At 48.7% G+C, this 25,696-nt stretch overlaps 2 protein-coding genes across 2 annotated transcripts in view; both read right to left on the bottom strand.

Annotated features, from left to right (window-relative positions):
- LOC142575946 (glutathione S-transferase Mu 4-like) overlaps window positions 1-723 on the bottom strand; it is a 15,209-nt gene extending 14,486 nt beyond the window's left edge. Inside the window, exon 1 of the mRNA XM_075685781.1 lies at window positions 431-723. The gene's annotated coding sequence lies outside the window, so the exon portion shown is untranslated. The remainder of the gene's footprint in view (window positions 1-430) is intronic.
- A 9,285-nt stretch (window positions 724-10,008) lies between these two features.
- LOC142575945 (glutathione S-transferase-like) lies at window positions 10,009-25,673 on the bottom strand. Its single transcript, XM_075685780.1, has 3 exons — window positions 25,361-25,673; window positions 14,692-15,021; window positions 10,009-10,540 (listed from the first exon to the last, which is right to left on the bottom strand). Exons 2-3 carry the CDS (start codon window positions 14,961-14,963, stop codon window positions 10,144-10,146), a joined length of 669 nt encoding a protein of 222 aa, XP_075541895.1. The 5' UTR covers window positions 14,964-15,021; window positions 25,361-25,673; the 3' UTR covers window positions 10,009-10,143.
- Window positions 25,674-25,696: the final 23 nt, after the last annotated feature.

Genomic DNA, 25,696 nt, shown 5'->3' with positions numbered 1-25,696 from the left:
TAACAATCATAGTCGGTAATTTTCAGCAATTTCCGTTCTCCTTTTTTTCATTCTCCGTCGAGGCAACTAGTTGGGCGTGCTGGTTGCGCATAGTTGTTGAACATCATGCGTCTAATTTTTATTCTTGTTCTTTACTCAGCGGGCGGGGTCTGGCTCGTTACTCGGTGCTCGTCGTTTCTCGCTGTTCTCAATTGTTCGCTACAACCAAGAGGCCCAGTTACAGCGGCTACTGTTACGAGCTGTTTCGGCCCCCGATGCATCTGTCCATCATCCATCCATATACGGCCAACACGCTCGCGGAAATAAACGCAATGAATAAATGAAATTTAGAAGACGGGCGTTCGACTTTCTTTCATTTGGCCTTCCGTAATTTCTTTTTCTCTCTGTCTTCCCCAGACTAGTTAGTACAAAAGACCCGATGAGTACTTACTACAGCACGAGATTAGAAGGTTCCCTCCTCGTAGCTTTGGCACCGAGTGCAAATGAAGTTGGCCTGCGAGGTGTGCCTGTGGATCGTCCGCACCGATCCTGTCGTCCTCGTCCGGGGCGCTGTCTTGTCTGCGCGGTAGACTACGCTGTCAGGGCTGCGTGATTCACCAGTCGACGAGGGAGTCGTGTGGGGAGGAGAATGGGGGGAGGGGTCTGTGATGGCGTCGTCAACGACGCCGACGGCGGCGACCACGAGGAATGGAAGCTGCTGCGGGCGGATGCGCGTCCGTACAATGCGAACGAAGAGGATCGCTCTATTGAGTCGAGCTGGTCCGGAGAGAGCAAGAGACGTAATGGGGGCGGAGGGGAAGGGTAGAGAGCTGTGACGAGGCGCGTACACGAGTTGTACCGCGTTTGCCTACGTGTTGCGGGCACGGGCACGAGCTCAGAACGCACGGGTATATAGTGCGTAGTTAACGAGGGAATGTGAAATTTGAAAGAGAGAGAGAGAGAGAACAAGGAAGGGCAGGTAAGTTAAACCAATCGACTGCTCGACACTTCGGGAAGGAGAAACGGGGTGTAAATTAATTTCATTCAATCAGTTTCGCGTTACTCACGAAACCGATTATTTGCACCTGTAAATTTAGGCTCATCGGTCATAAAACTCAGTAGTCAGATCAGCACTCGTGGCGTCTGTTGTTCACGTTATTGTATCCTCGTCTGCCGTGCGCTGGTGCCTTAATACGGGGAAAGGAGGCAAAAAAAGAAAAAGAAAATGAAGATAAACCATGTATCGTGGCTATTATCATCACCATCATCATCCTTGCTACGCCCACGTGCAGGGCAAATGCCTCTCCCATACTTCTCCAACTGCACCGGTCAAGTGCTAATTGTGGCCATGTTGTTCCTGCAAACTTCTTAATCTCATCCGTCCACCTAACTTTTTGCCGCCCCCTGCTACGGTTCCCTTCTCTTGGAATCCAGTCCGTAACTCTTTTAGCCAGCTCTAAACCAGCTAACTGGCTTTCACGCTGTGGCTTTTCTTTTTTTTTTTTTTTGTCTTGTCTGTTTGGGATTTGTTAACCATGAGGAATAGTGCGCATAGTACATGACCAGTGGGTTTCGCTACATCGTGCCAAGACTACCGAATGTGAGCAAGGAGATATGCACACGTGCAGCAGACAGTCAAACGCTCAGTCCATGAACAGATTTGTCGTTTTGTGTGCCTTATATTCTTTGGCTAACCTTCCAATATTGAAAGCATCGACTCACTCGTGAAGTATTGCTAGGTAGCATTAACAACACTGTGCTGATGAGATGACACACAGGCTTGGAGATCGTTGTCCCTCTACACCTGGCTTTAAGAGCGAACAGCGATTCGTTCACTTGCGAAGCGTCCGACTTTACTATCCAACTTACTGCGGCCCCAAACAATTCAAATAACACGGCCAGTATACATCGCGGCAATTTGGTAAAATAATGACATCTATGCGGGTATATAAAGTCTCAAGTCTGTGTCTCGGCTGTGATAAACATCTCAGCGGAGTGTTTTTCGCGGCCTAATACGCCTAAATCAGCATTTACAGAACAAAACACGAGCCTTGTCATGCGTGCCGTTCGTCTTGCCGAAGTAGACATTGGATTGTGTGGGTAAAAAATTATGAGCCATTCCACTGGGTGAAGGTGGGTGACCAGCGAAGATGTTTAGCACGCGACACGGAGATGACACATAATTTTGAACAAAGGTACGAACCCATCTATTGTCTTGATGGGTGGTCATCGTGACGAAAGGTACGCGCACTGATTTATTGTCTTGATCGGAGGTCATTATTTCACTCGCAACTGGAATCACATTCATTGATAATGTGAAATCGATGCACGTACGCCACTGGGTGGTCGGTTGGGCCGGATCGGTGTGGCATCGCAAGGGATATGCGCCTGCAACACGGAACGCGTAAACCGCTTCCTTTTCGGTAGCGAAACGCCCACATTGAAATCACCGGTAACGACAACAGGGGTAGTGTCACCGCAGCTAATTCACGCAAAGTGAGTAGCCATGAACCTTACGGGACTATGAGTCATTGCGTTTTTTGCTTGCTTACGGGGTATATGAGCCATTGCTCACGGGGGTATGAGCCATTGATGCTGACAGTTTTTGTTCACGGAGACTCAAAAATGCACGGAACCCTAGCCATATACAGCTTCGCTGTAAAAATGGTGTCGTGTGTGTGTGCGTGTGTGTGGGGAGGGGGGAGGGTCGCATTGAGTTATAGGGGAGATAAGATTCAGCTTACAGACAACACAGGCCGAGAGAATGAATACACGATACTCCGCCACGATGCAGCGCCGTGCCAACTTGTCCTTGAGCTTACCATTCTTCTGAAAAAGACTCGTTGTTCTGTTTCTTCCTCAGTATGGACAAGTTGGAGAGCAGTTGATCCCACATTTGCCAGCGCTGGCCACGCGCCAGTCGATGAGTGTCTTCTCCTGGGTCGTAACTTATGGGTCGAATTTCGACCGCAAGGGTTCTCGAAGCCCCGGTGACCTTGCTTGCGTCCTCGTGCATTGTGTGGCTCCTGTTGCGAACCGAGAAGTTGCCTCGTGGTGCCATACATGCATGGCTTAGGGCCCGCCGAGGTCGCGGCGCCGGTATAGAAACGGTCCCCGCTTGGGTGGCGACCATGGTGGTCTTTGTGAGCACTTAAGGCACACGTAGATGCAAGGTCAACAAAATAGAATGCGAATGAAGCTGAACTCATGCAGTTGGGGTGACTGAAAATGAGAAAATAAACAGGAATTCTCATTTCATATCCAGAGAGTGCATGCTCTATGAAAGTTTGTCGTTCGTGCGCTTTGGATCTCTTCCGCACGTGACTGCCTGCACGCACGCGGGGCTTTTCGGAAGAATGAAAGAACGCATGCGACTTTACTTTAAAAAAAATGATTTTGAACAGTGGATATATTGCGTATGTTGGAACAACCTACCGGTGCGGGCTGGTTGATTCAATTTCAATATAAGATGAAAAAGCACCGCTATATAACATAAGCAAGCAACAAACGAGAAAACGCAAAATAAAGAAGGAGCGCTGGAACGCTCCAATTGAGGCACCTGTGGTTGTTAGGTCACAAATCCTTTACGAAGACGTGCCGACATTTGAGCGTTATAGCAATAAACACAATGCAAAAATAAAATAATAAATAAGATTACGCACATGCGTATAGCCGCAAGACCTACACGAGCGTCTCGCTGTAGCGTCCAGAGTGCATGGGCGAGTGAAGAGCGAGTTGATGGCAGGATCCGCAGCGCCTCGTATACATACACAGAGAATAGGGTGTTTGTGCAACATTGCCTATACGTTATGGCCCTTATGGCAATGCGGTTATTAGTCGCGCGCTGGAAAAAAAACTGGGGCTGAACTCACAAAGTTTTTCGTTCGTAAGTGCTTTGTACCATCAGCCAGACGTCTTCGCTCACTTCCTTCGCTTGGTTTCCATGAGCTCCTGCGAACGGCCTATAACGTAAAAACTCTTCTTGTAAGTACATGATGTTTCACCGAACACTTTAAAAAAATGTTAAAGGTTGCCTGTGGCAGATATCCTAATTCTATTTTATGAGCTCGTCTACTCGAAGCGGCGGACAGTACTTGCACAAAATATTGAGATGCAAAATCGGCTAATTAATAAACATTCACTAATTATGTTAACTAATTACATTATGGCCCATATTGCAATTTACAAATTATAGCCGTGGAGTCCGCAAGGCGGATCAACTTGGAACGAATTATCAAGATGACACCAGTTTCGAGATATAAATTCCCGAAGTTTGCGGAGAAATGCATTGGCGTTCCAGTTAATATGTTGACAAAACGTCGTTTCATGCACTGAAGCACACAAGTAACTGGAAGCACTGTAGGCAACGTCACGCCGAAAATACCTCGTAAGTTCGCTGTATGTGCTTGCCGCTTTAGGCGCTTAGTATATAAGCATCGCGCATTAGTATTGCATAACAGCTGCGACGCTGTCATTGTCTGCGAACACCTTGTGTGGTGGAACTCTGGTATGGAGTTCAAAGCTTCTTTTAGCAATGTTTTAGCGAAGAATGTATTGGTTACCTTTTGTTTTGCTTTTCTTTACTCACTACAATTCTTTCTTTTATTCCTTCTCATCGTGCTGCTTTGTTTCTTCCTTCATCAATCTTACTTTCGTATTGTTTCAATTCTAACTCTTCCCATATCCTTTTATTAATGTTATTTTTATTTCTTTGCTTGGATAAACTAAGCGTTTATTGTACATGCAACGTGAAATATATCCAGATAGCATGTACACCGCCATAGCACTGAGGAAGTGAAGACGCTCAAAAACAAGGTAGAGATAGATGCACGCTCGACCCCCATGAGCGTCGGATTAGTGAACAGGAAATGAGAGGAGCGGTTATGACAAGAACAAATAATCAAAAGCTTTACGTGGGACCGTGACAGGTGTTTCAGTACGCAAATTCAGTCACGCAGACGCCTCTGTGCTTGTTTTATAAGAAGTTTTCGAAGCGCAAATACGTTTGCCGTGCAAACCTTGCTTGCTGCGCAAGTCGAGTTAGCTAAACTTTCAGGCCACAACGAAGGCGACAACACTGAACAATGCCACTTTCGCCGTTTCATTCCACGACGCGGGCGAAAACAGCGGTGCGTATGAAAACTGACTGTTTCCGTTCATCCCCCCTTCGCTCTCTTTTCAACCGGGGACGAAACACTTACCCTCCGAAATTCGCACACGGCATGCATGCCCCTGCAGTTGGTACCTTGTGGGACGAAAGCGCCACTCTGAGGAATAACTGCGCAGTTACTCTCGTTTTCCCTGACACTTTCTTTAGGGTGTACTGGGAGAACCATGCCTCCGTTGTTATACAACATTTGAACGAGTGAAAGTAATAGGCTAGCGCATGTATGCAAGGCTATACTTGAGTTGAACAGCGGTGCGTTTACCAATGCATTCTTGTGGCTGTCACCGACTACGGTATAGGATAGTATGGCTATGTATAGTATGGTATTGTAATATATTGTTACGTAGGAAGACGCAGACGAAAAGCTATATACAAGTATATTTACAAGGAAATACGCCGCACTTGGCCAAAAGGCATCGGCCCGCGCTAGCCTCTAATCGTCGTCGTCGTCTTCACCCTGCTCGCCTCTTTGTCATCGCAAATACTGTTCCGTTGCACTATTATGGTATAGTATAGCTAATATAGTATAATGAAGTATATGGCATAGTAAATACAGTATAGTACATGTAGTGGAACACAGTTTATTATAGCATATTACATGTTCTGGGGACGGAGGGCCGGGGTTTGGGGTGCGTTTGGCAGGCATTCTCAGATCATGAACAGCAGGTTGCCATTATCCCTCAAAAGAAAAGTGTATAATAGCTGTGTCTTACCAGTACTCACCTACGGGGCAGAAACCTGGAGGCTTACGAAAAGGGTTCTACTCAAATTGAGGACGACGCAACGAGCTATGGAAAGAAGAATGATAGGTGTAACGTTAAGGGATAAGAAAAGAGCATATTCTGTGAGGGAACAAACGCGAGTTAATGACATCTTAGTTGTAATCAAGAAAAAGAAATGGGCATGGGCAGGACATGTAATGAGGAGGGAAGCTAACCGATGGTCATTAAGGGTTACGGACTGGATCCCAAGGGAAGGGAAGCGTAGCAGGGGGCGGCAGAAAGTTAGGTGGGCGGATGAGATTAAGAAGTTTGCAGGGACGGCATGGCCACAATTAGTACATGACCGGGGTTGTTGGAGGAGTATGGCAGAGGCCTTTGCCCTGCAGTGGGCGTAACCAGGCTGATGATGATGATGACATGTTCTGGTATACACGGAGAGCGCGCCGATGGACGCGCCACTGGTGGTGGCCTTGTTAAGTGCGCTCGGGAAGGAACGAGCCGTCCGCCGTACTGCGTCGTTGCTCGTGCGTCTATGTTCGATTAGCGTTTTCGGAGTGAAATAAGGAACATCTGTTGCTTGTGCGCGGTGGCTGAAGCTTAAGGCATGTCGAAGAACAACTGTTGTATGGTGGAGGGCTCAAATGCCGACAATAACCCGCCGGCGACACGACGCTACTCATTCCCCTCGAGGCCGCATGCATGTGCGGGAGTGACAGTAGCAATTGATCGGCTCCGTACGGCGGGAAACTCTCTTTCCCATGCTTTATATATATATATATATATATATATATATATATATATATATATATATATATATATATATATATATATATATATATATATATATATATATATGTCTTAGTGTCATTCGCTCGTGTTTGCACGGGTAAGCGATGAAGCTGATGAGGACGTACCTATGTTTTGGTTTGGCTTGTCCGCTGTGCTTCATACGGGTTAAAAGCATTTCGCTTAGGTTCTAAGTGTTGCTTGCCTCTTGTTTACCGTGTTTTTTTCTTCTTTCTCCTTTTATTCCCTTTACCTCTTTCCCCAGCACAGGGTAGCCAGCCGGTACTCACACTATAGCTAACCTCCCTGTCTTTCGATATCTTCCCCTTTTCTCTCTCTCTCTCTCTCTCTCTCTCACTCTAGCTATGGGCCTACACCGCAGCACGAGTGCATCGCGTTGTGTACTAAAGCTACTGCGGCTTGCAAGCACTCATTTTGACTGTTTTATGCGCCCCGTTGAATCGTCGCACCAGCAGTCACGCAGTTCGTGTTTGCGGATCCATTTTGTGCGTGGCTTCGCGAATGTTGAACTGTTGCCAGTTGCTTAACGCAGAACAATTATTGGTTTTCTTTTTTAAGTACGAGGTTTGCGCCTCGTCTTACTTGCAGCGGGGTCTCGGTAAACGCTGTGCGTTATTAGAATGATTACTGGCAAGGACTCTTTTAACAGCTTGATTCTTTTCACGGAAAATGTTTAAAAAAGAGGTAGCTCAGGGTGAAGATTGGTGTTAGCGGCTGCTTATGGTATTGCTGTTAGGTTTTCACTGCAACTCTCGCGTCATGTTCGCGAAGTCATTAAAGCTTGCTGCCGTCTGAGCAGACTTACTGCGCAGAACGAGTGATTTGCTTGCTTTGCAGCTGAGTGCCTTTCTTGCGTGGATTTTTGTGTTGATTTCATTTCTTTGTTAATATCTATTGCGGCGAAGATGTTCGATGTTTATGCCGCAAAGGACTCAACCCGCATTTGTCGCCAGCGCCCACCTACCTTGGCGGGCCGCTGCGCCGCCTTTAGATATATCGTGTCTCTTCTCTCTTTGGCGACATTAAATAAAAAAGAGAGATACTAAGGATTGGTCAAACTTGCCTTTGTACATTTCCAAGCAAGTCACTAAGCGGATTTCAAATGGAAAAAAAATTAAAGCGGGAAGGGCAGTTCGTTGACGTACGCAGCAGAATTGCATCGGTGGGGCAGCGCTATCTCACGCTTTTATTCGGCAGGGAAGACAGGGAAGAAGTTTGGGCGTGTTGGTGGGATACATTCAGACTAGGATACATAGCGCAAAAATTTTGACAAAGGGACAAGCGGAACACAGGACGAGCGCTAACTTTCAACAATTGATTTATTGCAGCTGGTGAGTACATATATACTCACTGGGACGCCACTGCAATAGAACACACTGAAGGGAAGGAGGAAAAAGACAGTCATGTGACCATTATGCCCCAAAATTTTATTTACTTTTATTAACCCGTGCTTTGGCGGCCTCGTCGACGATGGTACACATTTCCATTGACAATTTCAACATTGCACTTCATGAGGCGATTTTCAGGGTGATTATTCAGCGATGTCGTGCCTATTCCGTGGTAGCAATTATACAATGTGTGCCGGCATCGCGCCGGCGTGTGCGAAGTCGTTCGAGATACGTTGGCTCATTACGGGAACAGTTACGAAGCAAGGGTAGAATTTAAAAAAAGAAAATAAACGGTCGAGACATTGCTTAAGTCAACAAAACGAAACGGCTACTTAACGCAAGCTCCACTTGCTTCGTTACGGCTTCGTTACTTTTGTCTGCGGGACGCACCTGGCTGGGTTGTCCCAAACTACGGTAACACCGTGTACATGCCCGCTCTTATACAGGCCTGCTACTTTCTCAAATCTGTAACCACAGAAGAAGCAGTTTATAGCACCCGAACAAAGGAGAAATTGCAGCGACGAGCTTTAGCCATCCTTGGTGCAAGGGGTTGTCATCTGCTACTGCTCCCGAGGGTGCGTTGGAAAGCGCCCGCTAGGTGGCCATCAGTGGCGCCTCTATAGGCGGCGCACTACGCGTATAGCACAGTACAGTACGGCTTAGCATGACATATAGTATATTGTCGCGGCGCTACGAGCAGAACGACCGATGACAATATAGTACAGTATACGCATCGTAGTCTCCAAAAGCGGTCCAACGTGGCCAGCCTAAAAAGCGGGCCGATGCGGCACACACCTGTCGTTTTGTGCGCGAGTGAGCACGACAATGCGTGCCCCCGGAATGGTGCAAGGCTTTTCCGGTCTCGCGCGCCGCCGCCTCTGCTCAACGATGCGCGCGTGCCGCGACCTTCGCCGCTTCGGTTGCACTCTGCGGTTTTTTTTTTTTTTTTGCTTTCATCTCGTCGTTCTTTGGCTGTTGTTGCCACTGCCTTCCTATTTTTTTTTTCTCTCGCTTCACTCTTTCCTACATCATCTCACGCGTTTCATGCAACCGCGGCGTGCGGGCAAGGGGGGAGGGGGCGGTGCAGATAGATAACTGTATAAGAGGAAACGAGCGTTTTCGCCAGCTTTTGAAGCGTGATGTGTGGGCATTTAAAGGTTGGCGCGCGTGGCCCTCTGGCCGAACTAGTATACACGCAGCTTCGTTTCTCGGAGAGGTCGACTACGCTGGGCGCTCCGCTATGGCGGTGATGAACAGGCCCGGCGGGGTGGGTCTCGACGATGGGTTCCGACATGTTGATTGCGGTTAGGTCAGGCCTTTGTGTGGCCAGACATGCACACATCCGGAAATTGCTGTCAAGCTGCGCTGGCCGGATGGCCGTCACGTTATGAGCTACACGCTGTATCGTATAGCGAATGGTGAAGGAACGTATCTCCTGGTTGTATTTCTGGGCTTCTGAAAACAGGTGTTCTATACGCGTGCGTACTGTGTAAATAAAATACGGAGTGAAGATCCAAGAGTGGCAGGAGTGAAACGCGGACGCTGGGGTAGAACTTCATTTCAATATAGTGTAGACGTGGGTACCATTTACAAGAGCACGTAAAGGGGAGACTGCGCAGTCAGCGCACTGTCTGTGTGACATTGCTTTTTCCTGTACTCAGCAAACTGGCTTTAGTGGATGCGGTGATGACTGGAACTTCAGTCGTCCGTCGGAAACCGCACACCTGCAGCTCTCACAGCCTGGTGCAGAATTAAAAAAGCTATATATAAGCGCTACCCATCATCCGCCGACAGCCATCTTGAAAAATCGTGAACGGTGAAGCGACGAGGCTGCTGCACTCTAATCACAGTTGGCCGTCATCAGTGCTGCGCCTTTGCGGTACTTGGCAGCATGACAAACCGGCCTGAAATAGGCACATAGGACACGCTCTAAAAGATCCCGAGCGACAGTTCATACAATTGTTCGTGTATTGACAGTACGCCAGAACTAAGGCGGCGTCCCAACAAAACGTAATTAAAAACACAAACAAACAGAAAAAGTCACGGTAAATGGGCGATACTAGGACGCGAAGTCACGTAGTCACTCCTTGAAGTGACCCCACTTGACCATGGGTCCAAGGATGGGCCACTTGCTGTAGTTCTCGGAGGCAAAGTACTCCTTGATGTTGGGAAGCTCCTCGAATCTCATCAGGTACTGTTGCAGCTCCGGATAGCCGGCAAACGCGTCCGCGTTGAACTCATGGTTCCAGTCGAGGGCCTCGTAGAGCAGAAAGTCCACGTAGGTGAGTCTGTCGCCCAAGGCCCACGTGCAGTCCTTCATATGGTTGGCCCACGGCTTGAGCACGTTCACCAGGTTCTCCTCGTACTTCTTCCGGGCCTCATCGAAAGTCGGGTTGAAAGCAGTCATAGCCAATCCCCAAGCCAAGTCTCTGGCTTGTTGCTCGAGGAAGTCCAGCTGCAGGGTTTCCTCGTCGTTCCTAGATGAAGCACAAAATATATTTAGCCCAGACTTCAAAGGCAACATTATTTGCGATTACGTCCATTATATTGTCCAATATAACTACCTCGTTCATTTTTTAGTTGGTTACCCGCCAAGATGGTTTCCTTTCATTTCATTTGTTTACTCTCAGGACCGTTCGGCGTCACAGAGGAGAATGGGTATTAGACAAGAATACATGTGTAGAAGGCTGATTAATGACGATCGTCATATACAGCATACATGAAGGCTTCGGACAGTGCAATGGACACGACGGAGGCGGCAAGGTGGTTCCAGTCCGCGCTGGTCTTCGGAATAAACGAATCAAAACAAAGATTAGTCCTGTAGCTTGGCACGCCAACTTTGAACCGGTGGTCCATGCGGGGTGAAAAGTAAGTAGGAGTAATAAAAAGTGATTGCTCGAGAGTTTCATTGGTGAAATCTATTTTGTGAAAGAGGCATAAACGAGAAATACGACGGCGTAAGGAAAGGCCAGGGAGATATAATGTTTTCCTCATAAGCGTTACACTGGCTCAGCGAGGATAATTAGTAACTATAAAACAAACAGAGCAATTTTGGGTGGATTCGAGAACTTGTATGAGTGATTCGGTGCGGCGATCCCAAATGGAAGAGGCGTACTATACTTTCGGGCGCACAATAGTCTTATATAAAAGTAGTTTTAGGAATATGGGAGCCCGGGAAAAATTACGGCGAAGGAAACCAAGTGTTCATTTAGCATTATTAGTGATGTGTTCAACGGGCGTTTTCCATGATAGGTTGACGGTAATGTATACGCCAAGATAGTTATATTCAGAGACAGAAGTTAAAGGAGAGTTACAGGAAGTTGGTGCATGTAGACTGGTTAGGGCGTACGTTTTATTGTCATTGCTTTGCACTTAGCAATATTTAGTTTCATAGACCAGGTGTGACACCAAGTGGAGATGTTCTCCAGATAAAATTGAAGAGCGACTTCTTCAGAAGGTTTAGATATTCGTCTATATAATACACGATGATGAGCGTAGAGTCTGATTTTTGGGTCAATGGAATCGGGAGGGTCGTTAATATAAATTAGGAAAAGCAGAGGACCCAGTAAGAAGCCTTGGGGAACTCCGGATATTACGTGGCATACAGGTGAGTCACAGTCACAAATTGTAATATACTCCATGGGTACGGCCCTTCAAAAAGCACTCGATCCACTTCATCAAGTTAGTATCAAGATTTAGTTTACTAAGCTTGAAAAGTGGTAGTTGATGTAACACAGTATAAAAACAAAACAAAAATACACAAAATAAAAAAATGCGATACACAAATGATAAACAATGCAAAGTGGAAAAACGAATCATTGGTAAAAGCAAGTAGTCGTGTTCTGCACGAGTGGTGTTTGTGAAAACCATGCTTATTAGGTGTGAAGAAATAGTTCGATTCGAGATGCGTCATTAGGCTAGAATATATTATGTGTTCAGGCAACTTGCATGGAATTGACGTTAATGAAATAGGTGTTTAGTTGTGGGAGCTACGAACGTCACCAGGTTTATGCACCGGAACGGTGCATAAATCTGGTTTAGTAGTATGCTGTTCTGTTGCTGATCACGATGACGCGGGTTTGTTTGTCGACCCTACGGGAGCAAAATGGAAAAACGCTAATGATCCCAGATTTAGATGCGCGTTAAAGAATGCTAAGTCGACTAATTTGATCTTAAACCCTCAATTACAATGTCTCTCATAGCTCTAATTAATTAATTAATTAATTAATTAATTAATTAATTAATTAATTAATTAATTAATTAATTAATTAATTAATTTTATTTATTTATTTATTTATTCGCAGAGCACTTGCCCAGTATACTCACAGCATTCTCCTCGAGAAGGCTGCGAGCAGGAGCGGGTACACAGGAATGACAAAATGTTATAAAACATGGCAGCGCTTCACACTTTCATGCATTAATTGCACAAAGTATTTTGAAGGCAGTAACATGACACCCGCACAAACATAGGCGTCGATTCTGGGGGAGGGGGGAGGAGGGGGGCTTGGGATCCGAGCCCCCTCCGAAGTTTTCCGGAGGCAGACACGCCCCGGCGATGCAGTAGCCTACCCCCCCCCCACCCCTAAAGTCTCATTACCAGAGTTTCGTCACCCACGCCATTTTAAGTTTATTTAATTGCATCTACCTCTTCACTTAAGATTTTACTCTGGCTAAAACCTTACTGCATCATTGTTGGCGTGGACGGGCACGGCTTTTAGTTCATACTATCGCTTTATTTCTGCAATTCCTTACAACAGGAGCACACGCGCATTAGAAGTACCAGTGGCGTCTACCTCATCCAAATTTTCTTACTTCAACATTTTGCTTTTATTGCGATATCAATTACATGGACACTCTAGGCGCATTTCTGCCGTCGCCGTGATGTTCCGTATAAAATACAAGGGCGACAAAACCTTCGCCGCGCGCCGTATGCTGCATGTGAAAGTGTGTGAGGGTTAGCCGACGGTGGTGGCTTAATCTCTCGCGCGCATGGGAGCAAAGCGGGGAGGAAGCGCGCCTTCCGTCGTGCGCAGTTCACGGCGGGGGGGGGGGGGGGAGACATCGTACTCCAGCGGCAACTGCGTATGGCGTGGCGGCGCGCGACCGTGCGGGCCCTATATTTAATTTTTGATTTTGGGAAGTTACCGCAAGAAAACACGACACTCAAAGAAAGGGACAACACGAAGCGTCTTGTCCGCTTTGTGTTGTCCCTTTCTTCAAGTGTCGTGTTTTCTTGCGGTAACTTCCCAAAATCATGAATAACGAACTAGCCTACACCCGCACTCTCCTGCCTTCAAAGCGATCTGCGACTGGGACCGAGTCTGGGTGCATCGACGACTCGTGGCGTCGTGTGCGCTGTGATCTCGCCGCTCAGTTTTCGTTGAAGCGTTAGGTAGTACGAAGGTCACTTCGCTCGCTGCTGCTGCCGGACTTCCTCACACCGGCGGTTTGACAGCGAGCGCCTGCGGTCACCGAGTGCGATGTGTTCCTTTTTCATTGTGCACGCGTGACACTATGCTTGTTAATTTAGTTAGTAAGCGAATGTTTACAAGCTTGTACGGCCGATAAACCTACTATCCTTAACGCGCATAGTTGTATAATGATTTGCTATCGCAATCGATGCGTCGCCTTTCGGGCGAAACTGCGAATTTTTTAAAGACAAGGAGATAGCCAACTAACAATCATATCAAATGGTGTGGATAGCCTAGGCCTAGAGAATGGATACGTTGCTGTATATTCACCTCACTTCAAATTGCTTTGCGTGCGTTTTTGACCCTGAGAAAAGCCTGCAGACTTCAGGGACCCCTTCGGCGTAGTCTTTTATTAACGGCGTGTGAAGTGAACGTGAATGATATATGTGTCTCAGTATTGCTTCTCTTCCTATAGTAAGCAATGCCAACGACTAATGGAAAAACATACTCTGCTAATAACTTACAGCACTTATTTGGAATGGGAACATCGCCACTTGCATGCCGAGGTCACAAATATATCTAATTCACTCAGAAACCGAAATGCGACCAAGCCGGATTAACTCGAAAACAGAATCAATAGCAGTTATGCGCTGCAGCGCTTATACTCGGACTCACAGTAAAAAAGCAAATAATAATAATAATAATAATAATAATAATAATAATAATAATAATAATAATAATAATAATAATAATAATAAGAGAGAGAGAGAGACAGAGGCTGCAATTTTGCCGGTAAGGCAAAGCAGTATTAGTGATAGCCAAGTATAAGACAACTACACGAAGGAAGATTACACCACCGAGAGACGCCAGATTCTCGTTGGTACAGGAGGCTGTGGAATGGAACCGTATCCTACTATGAGGTCTTGTAAATACACATATAAGTCCGTCACTTCAATGAGCAATTCTACGAGTTCACACGAAGTTTCTTCAAGTGCAACTGTTAATAAAGGTATAACACACGGGGTTTGGAAAGCAGATCGCGCCCCGAGAGTTGGGGACCCAAGTCGGCTGCCAAGAGTTATAGCGCCACAAAAGCATACTACGAGAGTGACTTTTCCGTCCTCTGTTCTCTCGAGAACTGTGGGACATACCAGCCGAATAATCTGAGTACAAAAAGCACGGAAGGAAATCTTCGTCAAGTTCTCACGCGTGTTCACCTGGCGCCCAGGTCGTGCTTCCTGGCCAGGTAGCGCATGATGGCCAAGCTCTGGGTGATCTTGACGTCGCCGTCGATGTAGTAGGGCAGGTTCGGAAACTGCAGCCCCAGCGAGAACTTCTCGCCGTGCCAGTGCGAGCGGTCGAAGTCCGGCGGCGGGCCGAACCGGTACAGCTTGTCCTCGAAGGCGACGCCCTTGTACACGAGCAGGTTGCGGATGTACTGGCCCAGGCCGCGCACGTTCCAATAGCCCACGACCGGACGGCGAGGCATACCGGGGCTCGAGCGCGCGGCGGAGCTTGAACCTTGGTTCGTAGTTCCTCAGACTCAGCTAGAATACAAAAAAGAAAAAGAACAATACAAAGATGTCCGGCCCCCTCGCTACTAGAAAGTCGAAAGCAAAGCCTGCATTCTTCCATCGGCAAAGTCCTTCAACAACACCGAGTGAAAAATACAGCAACAGTAAGATACCTTCGACAACTCTGATTTTCGTAGTTACAAAAAATAAAAACGAGCCCATTCAATGGTTCAATGTTTATACCTATACTAAATTGTCACGCCACTTGTTCGTAGGGAAATATGTAGAAAACACGCAGTGATACTTCAGGAACAAACTCTGTTTTGTATCTTGTGCGTTTAGAAGCCGCTTATGACTCTCTTCACAAAATGGAACATGGATATGTGGGTTCTGAAGCGAAGTTTAGCAGCTCTCATTGTAGAATAACCTTTGTTCAGTAAGCTAAGTTCTTATTTTTAAAGCTGTTCCAGGCGCATTCACGTTTGCCTTCTTTTGTGTAAGGCTCTATGCAATCAGCGGAGCCTTTGGCTACGATCAAAACTTTGCTATATACGGTCAGAGACAGAAGCTGAGCCCGAGGGCACGGGTTCAAACCCCGGCCCCGGCGACCGCATTTACATGAAGGCGAAGGGAAGAAAAGCTCACGTACTTAGATTTTAGGGCACGCTAAAGGACCTCAGGCGGACAAAATTAACTCGGTGTAACTACGGCGTGCATCGCATGCCGATCGTGGTCTTGGCACATTAAACCTCAGAAATAAATTAAAATATTAAACGCCCCAGAATTTGAACTGCCAGCAAGCCCACCTTGCCGCACTTTGGTATCGCGTATACGTTTCAGATATATGCTCGCGCAGCGCGACCAGCTCACTGACCCCGATTGAGTATCTTCCAGGACTGCGCGTGTATTGCAACGTGATGTCATCTAGGCAAACAGTCAGTCCACGCATTCGAAGCAGTACAGCAATGACGCTTTGTGCGTTCATCTGTTTGGCAAAACGGGAAGCTCAGTAAGCAACATCGTCCTTGGACAACGTAAGGTCTCACCTGTTTGGATCCGGACTGCTGGTACGATCTGTTGGGAACTCGGCGCTGACGCCCGTGGTTGTACCTGGGTCGCAAGCCCCAAGGGTAGCGTTGGCCTGGCGGCCTGGGGTACAACTGGAAGCATCCGAAGGTCCCGGCAAAGCATGAGTCGACTGGTAACAACGAAACAACTTGTTTATTTTAACATCGCAAAGAGTTGGTGGTCAGGTTTGACCGAAGTAGAGAGACGGGAGAGCACTTCACTCAACAGAAGAAATCGGAGCCCTCCTTTTGGCGTCCGGGGGCAGCTGTTTTTATACTCTCGCAGTTGAGGGCAAGAAGGAACCCCTCAAAAGACGAGCACGTGAATGTACAATGGGCTAATGGTGACGCACACTGTCGTAGCGATGCCGTAGCACCATGACGAGCACGATCTCGTAGCACCCTGTCGAGCACGATCTCGTAGCACCCTGTTGTAGCGCTGCCGGTCGGGCACAATGACTGTAATGAGAGGATGGTCCCTGCTTTGGCATCGCCTGTTTCGGGCACAATGACTGGAATGAGAGGATGATCCCTGCTTTGGCATCGCCTGTTTCGGGCACAATGGCTGTAATGAGGGGACGATCCCTGCTTTGGCATCGCCTGTTTCGGGCACAATGACTGGAATGCGAGGGTGATCCTTTGCGGTCGCATCGCCGCAGTCGCGCCTGGAAACACCTGGCGATGAGTGTTGCGGCGACGACGATCGGGCCAAAATGTCTGCCGCCCTGCCGCAGTCGCGCCGGCAAAACCACGTGTCGCAGGCGAAACGCAACAGACCGCCCCGCCGGGGGAAGGAGATCCCGATGGACAGGGGACTGCATCCGCTGGCCGGAGGGATGTCGCTCGATGATGCTCATAACCGAAGTCGGGCGTCCCTCGACGTTTCTTGAGCGCAGCGCACAGAGAAGGCCTCGTTCTCTCGTTCAGGTTCGCACGGGACACTGCAAAGTGACTTCGGGAGAGTTCACATTTTTGTTCTCGTTCCCGGCAAGCGTTAGAACTACGCTGAAACTCAACCGCTCAGTCCGCAAGCACGGCACAACCCTCACTAAGCCCTGCCAGGCTCTTTCCCCTTTTTATACCACTGCCTAGTTCCTTACAGTAGTCTAGCATCACTCAGAACGCGTCCACAAATTGAAAAATTGCACTAGAAAGCATATCATCACTTTGAAACACTAAACAAAAGCAATATGTTAAAAAAAATCCTGCCTCAGGAAGAAAAACATCAGTAACCAACAATTTTGAGGCTGATTCCTACGTTAGGGGCTTCGACTTAAGCCATCGGCGTTACCGTTGAGACTCCCCTTTTTGTAACGCACCTCAAAGGAATATTGTTGTAAAGCGAGGCTCCAGCGCAGGAGGCGGCCATTTTTGGAAGAGATGGTCTGCAGCCATTGGAGAGGGCAGTGATCCGTCTCAATGATAAACCTCGAGCCGGCTAGATAGCATGACAATTTCTGAACGGCCCACACGAGACACGCACACTCTTTCTCGGTGGCGCTATACGCCTGCTCACGACTGGTCAGCTTACGACTAGCATACAGGACGGGGTGTTCTACTTCTCCATTTTCCCGTTGGCACAGTACAACGCCCATGCCTCGCTCACTAGCATCGCACTGAACAACGAACCCTTTTGTATAGTCTGGCGATCGTAGCACAGGCTGGCTTGTTAGGGCACTCTTTAGGGCGCTAAAAGCTCTTTCCTTTGTCTCGTCCCAGACGACTGTTTGAGGCTCTGTCTTTCTTAGAGCATCCGTCAGGGGAGCCGCGATATCAGAGTACCTAGGGATGTACCTCTGATAGTAGCCGGCGACACCCAAGAACGACCGAATATCGGTCTTTGTGCGCGGTTGCGGAAAGTCTCGCACAGCGGCCACTTTTATTTCAGAGGGGCGGCGACGACCCTGACCAATCACGTGACCGAGGTAGACAACCTCGGCCTGTGCTAACTGGCACTTAGGAGCCTTGACTGTCAAGCCCGCTTCGCGCAGGCGGGTTAGCACTGCCCGCAAGTGTGCCATATGCTCAGACCAGGATGCGGAGAATATCGCTACGTCGTCTAGATACGGTAAAGCGAATTCTTGCTGTCCCCGCAACACTTTATCCATGAGGCTTGAAAAACAGTTTGGCGCGTTCTTCAAACCAAAACTCAACACTTTAGGACGGAATGTTCCCATTGGTGAAATGAACGCCGCATACCTACTAGCCTCTTCTGTAAGTGGAACCTGCCAATAACCCCTGACAAGATCTAGGGTGGAAATAAACTGAGCGCTACTAACTTTCTCAAGGCGCTCCTCGATGTTAGGGATCGGATAAATTTGATCCTTAGTGATGGAATTAAGCCTGCGGTAGTCGACGCAAGGACGAGGTTCCTTGCCCGGTACCTCAACTAAAATCAAAGGGGAGGTATAATCACTCTCACCTGCCTCAATAACACCGAGCCGTAGCATTTTCTTTACCTCCGCCTCCATAATATCGCTCTGGCGGGGTGACACCCGATACGCCTTGGATCGTACTGGCTCTGGGGAGGTAAGTTCTATATCATGAGTAAGTACAGAAGTCCTACCAGGCCTCTCAGAGAACAGACCTTGAAACTCTTGTAATAGCTGGTGTAGTTCGGTTTTCTGCTCGGGCGACAGCGGTGCTTTACTGATAAGGTCACTAATGACTTGACCGGTGTCTTCCCTGTTCGTCACTGAGCCTAGTCCTGGAAGCTCGACCGGAAGCTCTTCAGGAACGTTTATCATCATGCACACCACTGCTTCCCTTTGTCTATAAGGTTTGAGCAGATTACAGTGGTAAACTTGCTGTGCTTTCCGCTTTCCTGGCAGACTTACCACGTAGTTAACGTCCGACAGTTTCTGAACAATTCGTGCTGGGCCCTCCCACTGCACGTCTAGTTTGTTGTTTAGCGATGTGCGCAATATCATGACCTCATCGCCAACCTCAAAACGACGGGCCCTGGCTGTCCGATCATAATAAACCTTGGCCCTCTGCTGGGCCTTTGTCATTGCTTCACCTGACAACTCCTGTGCCCTTCTTAAGCGTTCGAGGAGCTTAAGCACGTACTCCACCACGACTGGGTCGTCGCCCCTACCTTCCCACGATTCTCGAAGCATGCGAAGCGGAGATCGAAGCGAGCGACCGTACACCAGTTCAGCTGGCGAAAACCCCGTAGCTGCATGCGGCGCGGTTCTTAAAGCAAACATCACCCCAGGCAGACACAGCTCCCAGTCAGTTCGATGTTCAAAACACAACGCTCTCAACACGCGCTTCATGACGGAGTGGAGCTTCTCAACGGAATTCGACTGTGGGTGGTACACTGAGCTGTGTAGCAGCTTTACCCCACACCTTTCGAGAAAAGTTGTCGTCAAAGCGCTAGTAAACACTGTGCCCTGATCTGATTGGATTTCCGCAGGGAAACCAACTCGCGCAAATATGGACAGTAGTGCATTAACTATCTCAACTGAGCTGAGTTCTTTAAGCGGCACTGCTTCAGGGAACTTTGTCGCTGGGCAGATCACAGTCAAAATGTGTCTGTACCCCGTGGCTGTTACCGGCAGAGGTCCCACAGTATCAATAACGAGCCGTCTAAAAGGCTCCGTAATGATAGGTACCAATTTCAACGGCGCCCTCGATTTGTCCCCTGGTTTGCCCACCCGCTGACAAGTGTCACATGTCCTCACGAAATGGTCTGCGTCCCGAAAACACCCTGGCCAATAGTACTCTTGCAAGAGACGGTCCTTAGTTTTCTTAACTCCTAGGTGTCCGGACCACGAACCCCCATGCGACAAGCGCAACAGATCCTGACGATAGCATTGAGGCACGATCAGCTGATCGAACTCCACTCCTCTTCGGTCTAGATACTTCCGGTACAGGACTCCACCTCTTTCCACAAAACGCGCAGTTTTCCTGGCGATACCTTCTTTGACATTGCAGCGCACGTTTTCCAGGCTGCCATCCTTTTTTTGCTCGGCTATCAAAGCCGACCGGCTGACTTTTAGCAACCTATCAAGTCCGTCTGACGTAGGCGCGATGAGCAAATCTGTAGATAGCTCTTCTAACTATCCCGTGTCGGGCGTTTCCTCTCCAGTATCTGGCGCCTTTAACGTTACAGACTCTAGTTTATTCAGTTCGGGCGTGCTCGGCATATCAGCTTGCTGCGCCTCTGACCCTTTTTCGTTGTTTGATAACGTCGGCCCCGCAACTACCGCCTTTGCAGCGAGCTCCCGAACCTTCGATCTGGTTAAGGCCTGAACACTAGCTTCACCAAACAAAAGCCCCTTCTCGCGCAGGAGGTGATCGGACCTGTTTGAAAATAGGTACGGGTACTGGGGTGGCAGCATAGATGACACTGCCGCCTCTGTCTCAAGCGCTCCGAAAGGTCCTTCAATAAGCACCTTTGCTACTGGCAGACACACGCTATGAGCTTCCACGGCTTGCTTGATCCACGCGCACTCGCCCGTGAACATATGGGGTTCTACGTAAGATGGGTGAACTACATCCATCGTAGCTGCGGAATCGCGAAGCACTCGGCACTCTTTCCCGTTCACGAGGAGGTCTCGCATGTAAGGCTCGAGAAGCTTCATGTTCTCGTCAGTGCTGCCTATTGAAAAAAACACAACTTTTGGTGTTGTTTCCGGACACTGCGCCGAAAAGTGACCCGGCTTCTGGCACGTATAACAAACGCCCGCTCGCCCCATCTCGAACCGCTTTCTGCGTTCGGCTTCGGCTGCCGCCGTCTCCTTAGGTTCGGTCGCACTGCTTCCACTCGCATCCGCACTACGCGCGTTCCCCTTTGCTCTCATGGGTGTGAACTTCGGCCTCTCGAACTTCGAGCCAAATTCACCCTTTTGACCATCCTTAGCTCCGCGAGCTCGACGCGTCACAAACTCCTCGGCTAGCTCAGCGGCTCTAGCCACCGTACAAACGTCTGGCCTATCCAAGACCCAGTATCGCACGTTCTCCGGTAACCGACTATAAAACTGTTCTAGCCCGAAACACTGCAGAACTTTATCATGGTCACCAAACGCTTTCTCTTCTTTGAGCCACTCCTGCATGTTCGACATAAGCCTATACGCAAACTCTGTATATGACTCACTTCTGTCTTTCTCATTTTCCCGAAACTTCCGACGGAACGCCTCCGCAGACAGCCGGTACTTTTTTAGAAGACTCGATTTCACTGTGTCGAAATCCTCTGCCTCCTCTCTATCCAAGCGAGCGACTACGTCGGCCGCCTCGCCGGGTAACAAAGTGAGCAAGCGCTGTGGCCACGTTTCCCGAGAGAACCCCTGCTTCTCGCACGTTCGCTCAAAGTTAACCAGGAACAAACCAATGTCCTCTCCAAGCTTAAACGGCCGCATCAGGTCAGTCATTTTGAACAATACGCGTTCTCCTGCACCGTGTGCCTGACTTCCATTACGAGCGCGTTCCATCTCTACCTCAAGACGCTTCATTTCCAAAGCGTGTTGACGGTCACGCTCTTGTTGCTCTCGCTCTTTCTGTTCTTTAAGTTCGCGCTCCTGTTTCTCTTTTTGCTCTTTAAGTTCGCGCTCCTGTCTTTTTGACCTCTCCTCAATAGTCTCAAGGCATTCCGACAGCTCGTCATCCTCAGCCTCTAACTCAAGAATAGCCTTTAGCAGTTCAGGTTTTCTTAGTTTGTCTGAGACATCCAGACCCAACTCTCTTGCAAGCTCCAACAATTTCGGTTTGCGCAACGACTTCAAATCCATGGCTGCTCTGAATGCTGCTTTCTCTACTGCTTACTATTGTCTTGCCGCAAACTAACCCGGCAGCAACGACAACCACAATTACCAGCTCTGTTTCTGACACTAACAAAAGCCTGGCAAAGCTCAGAAGAAGAAAGTCCCGCACTCACCAAACCTCGCAGGCAGGAATTCCGCGCAGTCGTTCCGCTGCAGGCAACCAGTCGTCACACAGGGCTCGTTGCACTGCTCCCGGATCGTCGTTGAGCTGCTCAGCATACCGTCAACTGCATCTCTTCGCTGCTGGCCTCCGTTGTCGCGATCTCACCGCTGGCAGACAGTTGTTTGAAGTCGGAGGCGATCTCACCGCTGCCAACCAGATGTTTGGATCCGGACTGCTGGTACGATCTGTTGGGAACTCGGCGCTGACGCCCGTGGTTGTACCTGGGTCGCAAGCCCCAAGGGTAGCGTTGGCCTGGCGGCCTGGGGTACAACTGGAAGCATCCGAAGGTCCCGGCAAAGCATGAGTCGACTGGTAACAACGAAACAACTTGTTTATTTTAACATCGCAAAGAGTTGGTGGTCAGGTTTGACCGAAGTAGAGAGACGGGAGAGCACTTCACTCAACAGAAGAAATCGGAGCCCTCCTTTTGGCGTCCGGGGGCAGCTGTTTTTATACTCTCGCAGTTGAGGGCAAGAAGGAACCCCTCAAAAGACGAGCACGTGAATGTACAATGGGCTAATGGTGACGCACACTGTCGTAGCGATGCCGTAGCACCATGACGAGCACGATCTCGTAGCACCCTGTCGAGCACGATCTCGTAGCACCCTGTTGTAGCGCTGCCGGTCGGGCACAATGACTGTAATGAGAGGATGGTCCCTGCTTTGGCATCGCCTGTTTCGGGCACAATGACTGGAATGAGGGGACGATCCCTGCTTTGGCATCGCCTGTTTCGGGCACAATGACTGGAATGCGAGGGTGATCCTTTGCGGTCGCATCGCCGCAGTCGCGCCTGGAAACACCTGGCGATGAGTGTTGCGGCGACGACGATCGGGCCAAAATGTCTGCCGCCCTGCCGCAGTCGCGCCGGCAAAACCACGTGTCGCAGGCGAAACGCAACACACCATCGCGCAGGCCTCGCAAGAAGACTGGCTTTGCCGGTCGCCATGAGGCAGGAATGAATAATGCGACGAAACGAACGGAGTTTATAGGCTCATAAAACGCCATGACGCATGAATGATGATAACAAGTGGGGGTAAAAAACGCGTTTAATAAAGAAAAGGTTACGAGCACCCCGTTTCCCGAAGTCACGTGGGGCAACGGGGTACTGGTACCAGGTGTAGTTGCTCTGAGTACGCGCGGTTGGTAGCCATTGCAGAGTACAGAGCTGTAGTTCAAAAGGATATTGTTGATGGGTGTTACGCATGCACACACGCGCGCGCTCGCGTACAAAGAGAGAGGGCAGCGCATTCACTAAGCAGCTGTTTTAATCGTACGACAGGGTTGGCAGCGCCACAGCACATATTTGTCCGCGCGTGCTCTCCGATTTTGGCATATTACATCATTGTTATACGGTTCACCTTTTAACGTACTGTAAATACCCCTCCAACAGGCAATAGAGCCACACAACAATGGTGTGAGCTTGCAACATGCTGCGCTTCTCGTGTCTCCGAACCGCAACGACGACGCTGACGCTCGAAGTGGCGATAACACTTTGTAAAGAAGACAAAAAGAAAGCGTATGTAATGGTCATGACGCGTCTTCATCGTGTTCTGCTCGCGAACTACACGTCTGCATAGTTTGACAGGTGTTCAACTCCGTGTTGCGAAGCCTGACGTGCCTGCCTTGCGCCCGTTTCTTGTCGCTTTTTTGCTGGCTACACTGCACTGCAGACTTGTGATGCGGGAGTGCCAACGTCTGGAGCCAAGGAACGTGGACGCGTACACGCGCGAATTCGAAATTTTCGGACAGTGAATTTCACATACTGTGATTCTTTTCTGCTCTCGAGTTGGATATCTACCGCTGGGTTGCGTTTTCAGATCTAAAGTGTGTATTAACACGTTTAAGTTATATTTCGAATAGCCCTTAAATGGTCCGCACTGGTACTGGTACTGGGATAACAGAAAAGCGGATTTTAAAACAAAATTGATGCTACATTCTTGGGGCGCTATAACGTCAAGCTGTTCCAAACCTTTCTTTTCAAATTCTGCAATCAGCCCTCCGCGATTGTTCAAAACCCCACTTCACCTGTCTGTCACGCGACGTCACGAAACCGCAAAAACCCACCGCGTCAAAGTGACGTGTACGCGTTAAAGTTGCATTAATATGCCGAACAAAACGGAATGTTCTTCTGAACAGCCGCAGGCTGCCCCTTTCCGAAAGGAATAAAAGATGGCTGCCGCCGATCGCTCAGGCACTGGTTACTCGCACCTGCCGGATAGTATGGGTTTATTTGCATATAATAAAGCTTTTTGCGTGGCCGTGTAACATTTTCGAGCACTTTCGGCACATTTACGGCCTAGTTCTACCAATTATTCTTTGCTTAGTATCCGTTTTAGTGTCATTATTAAGTTTCCGTTGCATGCCGCCGCGATTTTCGACCAGCCACCGCAAGCTAAGTAAGGGAAAGCGGACCAATCGCAGACGCCGGCACCACCCTCTTCATCCGGTTATCGATTTTCAGTGCAATCACTCGGCCCCATTGAATCCCTCTCCACTTGGGCGTGCTCCTCGCCTCTTGTGAGCCAATTAGATAAGACAGGCTGCTCAGTGTAGGCAATATTATTCGTTTTCCACGCAAACAAAAGTCGCCTCCTATGAACGAGGAAAGCGTTTGATTGGTGTGTTCAGACAGCCCTGCGGGTGACCGCCCGATGCTTGCGTCGGCGGTTACGGAGATTCGACGTCAGGAGATGGGAATAAAAACATATTGTAATAGTTTTACGTTATAGGGCCCCTGCTTTCTTGCGGGTCTGCGGATCAGAAATATAATACAGTGAGCGTTATCGTATAAGACTATCGAAGAGGTTGCCATTGCATTTGAAAACAATTATAATATTACTCGGAATTAAGTCAAAGAATTCAGCTCTATTCGATTCGGTACCGTCTTTATCCGAGTTACATTGGATTCAATGCAATCGTTCTCCTGTTAGAAGCCTGGTCGGTATTAAAAAAAAAAAGCACCGTTCGCACAACCCTAGAACAAGGGCCGTTCGGCAAGGGCACTGTTCCAACAAAGCACTCAACAGACAAAAGTCATAAGAGCGCTAGCGAGGGCAAACTACAGTTTAAATGAATGAGAACCACAGAACTCGAACAAAATGATGTGCACTTCTGCGGCTATGTGTTTAAGACACTAGCCGTCGTCAATACAATAAACTGCAAGCAGAACGATTAAGCAATCTGGAACACAGTTCTCTTTTCTTTCTTTTTGCGCACTTCACCCTTAGATTTCTTCCTTGCTCGCGAATAGAAAAGAAGAGCGCCAAACACTGTCGCGCTGTTTGAGCTGTTGCACCCACGAAGGGACTGCGCATCAAAACTGGATGCATGTTCAGCTTCGATCGCCCGTTCTCCTTCACGCACTCGCAAGAACTTACCGTAAGCCTAGAAGCACTCCTTTAGCTAATCCAGGACGACGCGAAGTCCGAACACCGGGACAACAATCACGCACGTCCACTTTAACGGCAAGCTACCCCGAGAAGAGTCTTCACAACTCGGCGCACAAACGCCGACACCTCTCTCTCTCTCTCTCTCGTACAACTTCTCTCCACATCGGTAGACAAAAATATTTCCTACTAACCGCCTTTCTTTTGTCCCTCTTAACAGGGACCACACGAGCCGCATGCAGGAGCTGTTAGCGAGGTAAACAGCAGCACAAGTCGTCTATTCGCGTCATCGACCTTGGCCCTTCAAGCTTGATTGTATTTTTTTTT

This window comes from Dermacentor variabilis, chromosome 3 (genome assembly GCF_050947875.1).
Source record: "Dermacentor variabilis isolate Ectoservices chromosome 3, ASM5094787v1, whole genome shotgun sequence".
NCBI classification, from domain to species: Eukaryota; Metazoa; Arthropoda; class Arachnida; order Ixodida; family Ixodidae; genus Dermacentor; species Dermacentor variabilis.
The sequence above is the reverse complement of the archived record's forward strand: the minus strand, read 5'-3'. Positions and strand labels throughout refer to the sequence as shown.

What these genes read in the sequence shown, in the direction of transcription:
- LOC142575945 (XM_075685780.1), bottom strand. Translation starts at nt 14,963, where the DNA reads ATGCCTCGCCGTCCGGTCGTGGGCTATTGGAACGTGCGCGGCCTGGGC. An exon ending in AAGCACGACCTGGGCGCCAG is followed by an intron (nt 10,541 to 14,691) that starts GTGAACACGCGT and finishes TGCTTCATCTAG; the next exon opens with GAACGACGAGGAAACCCTGC.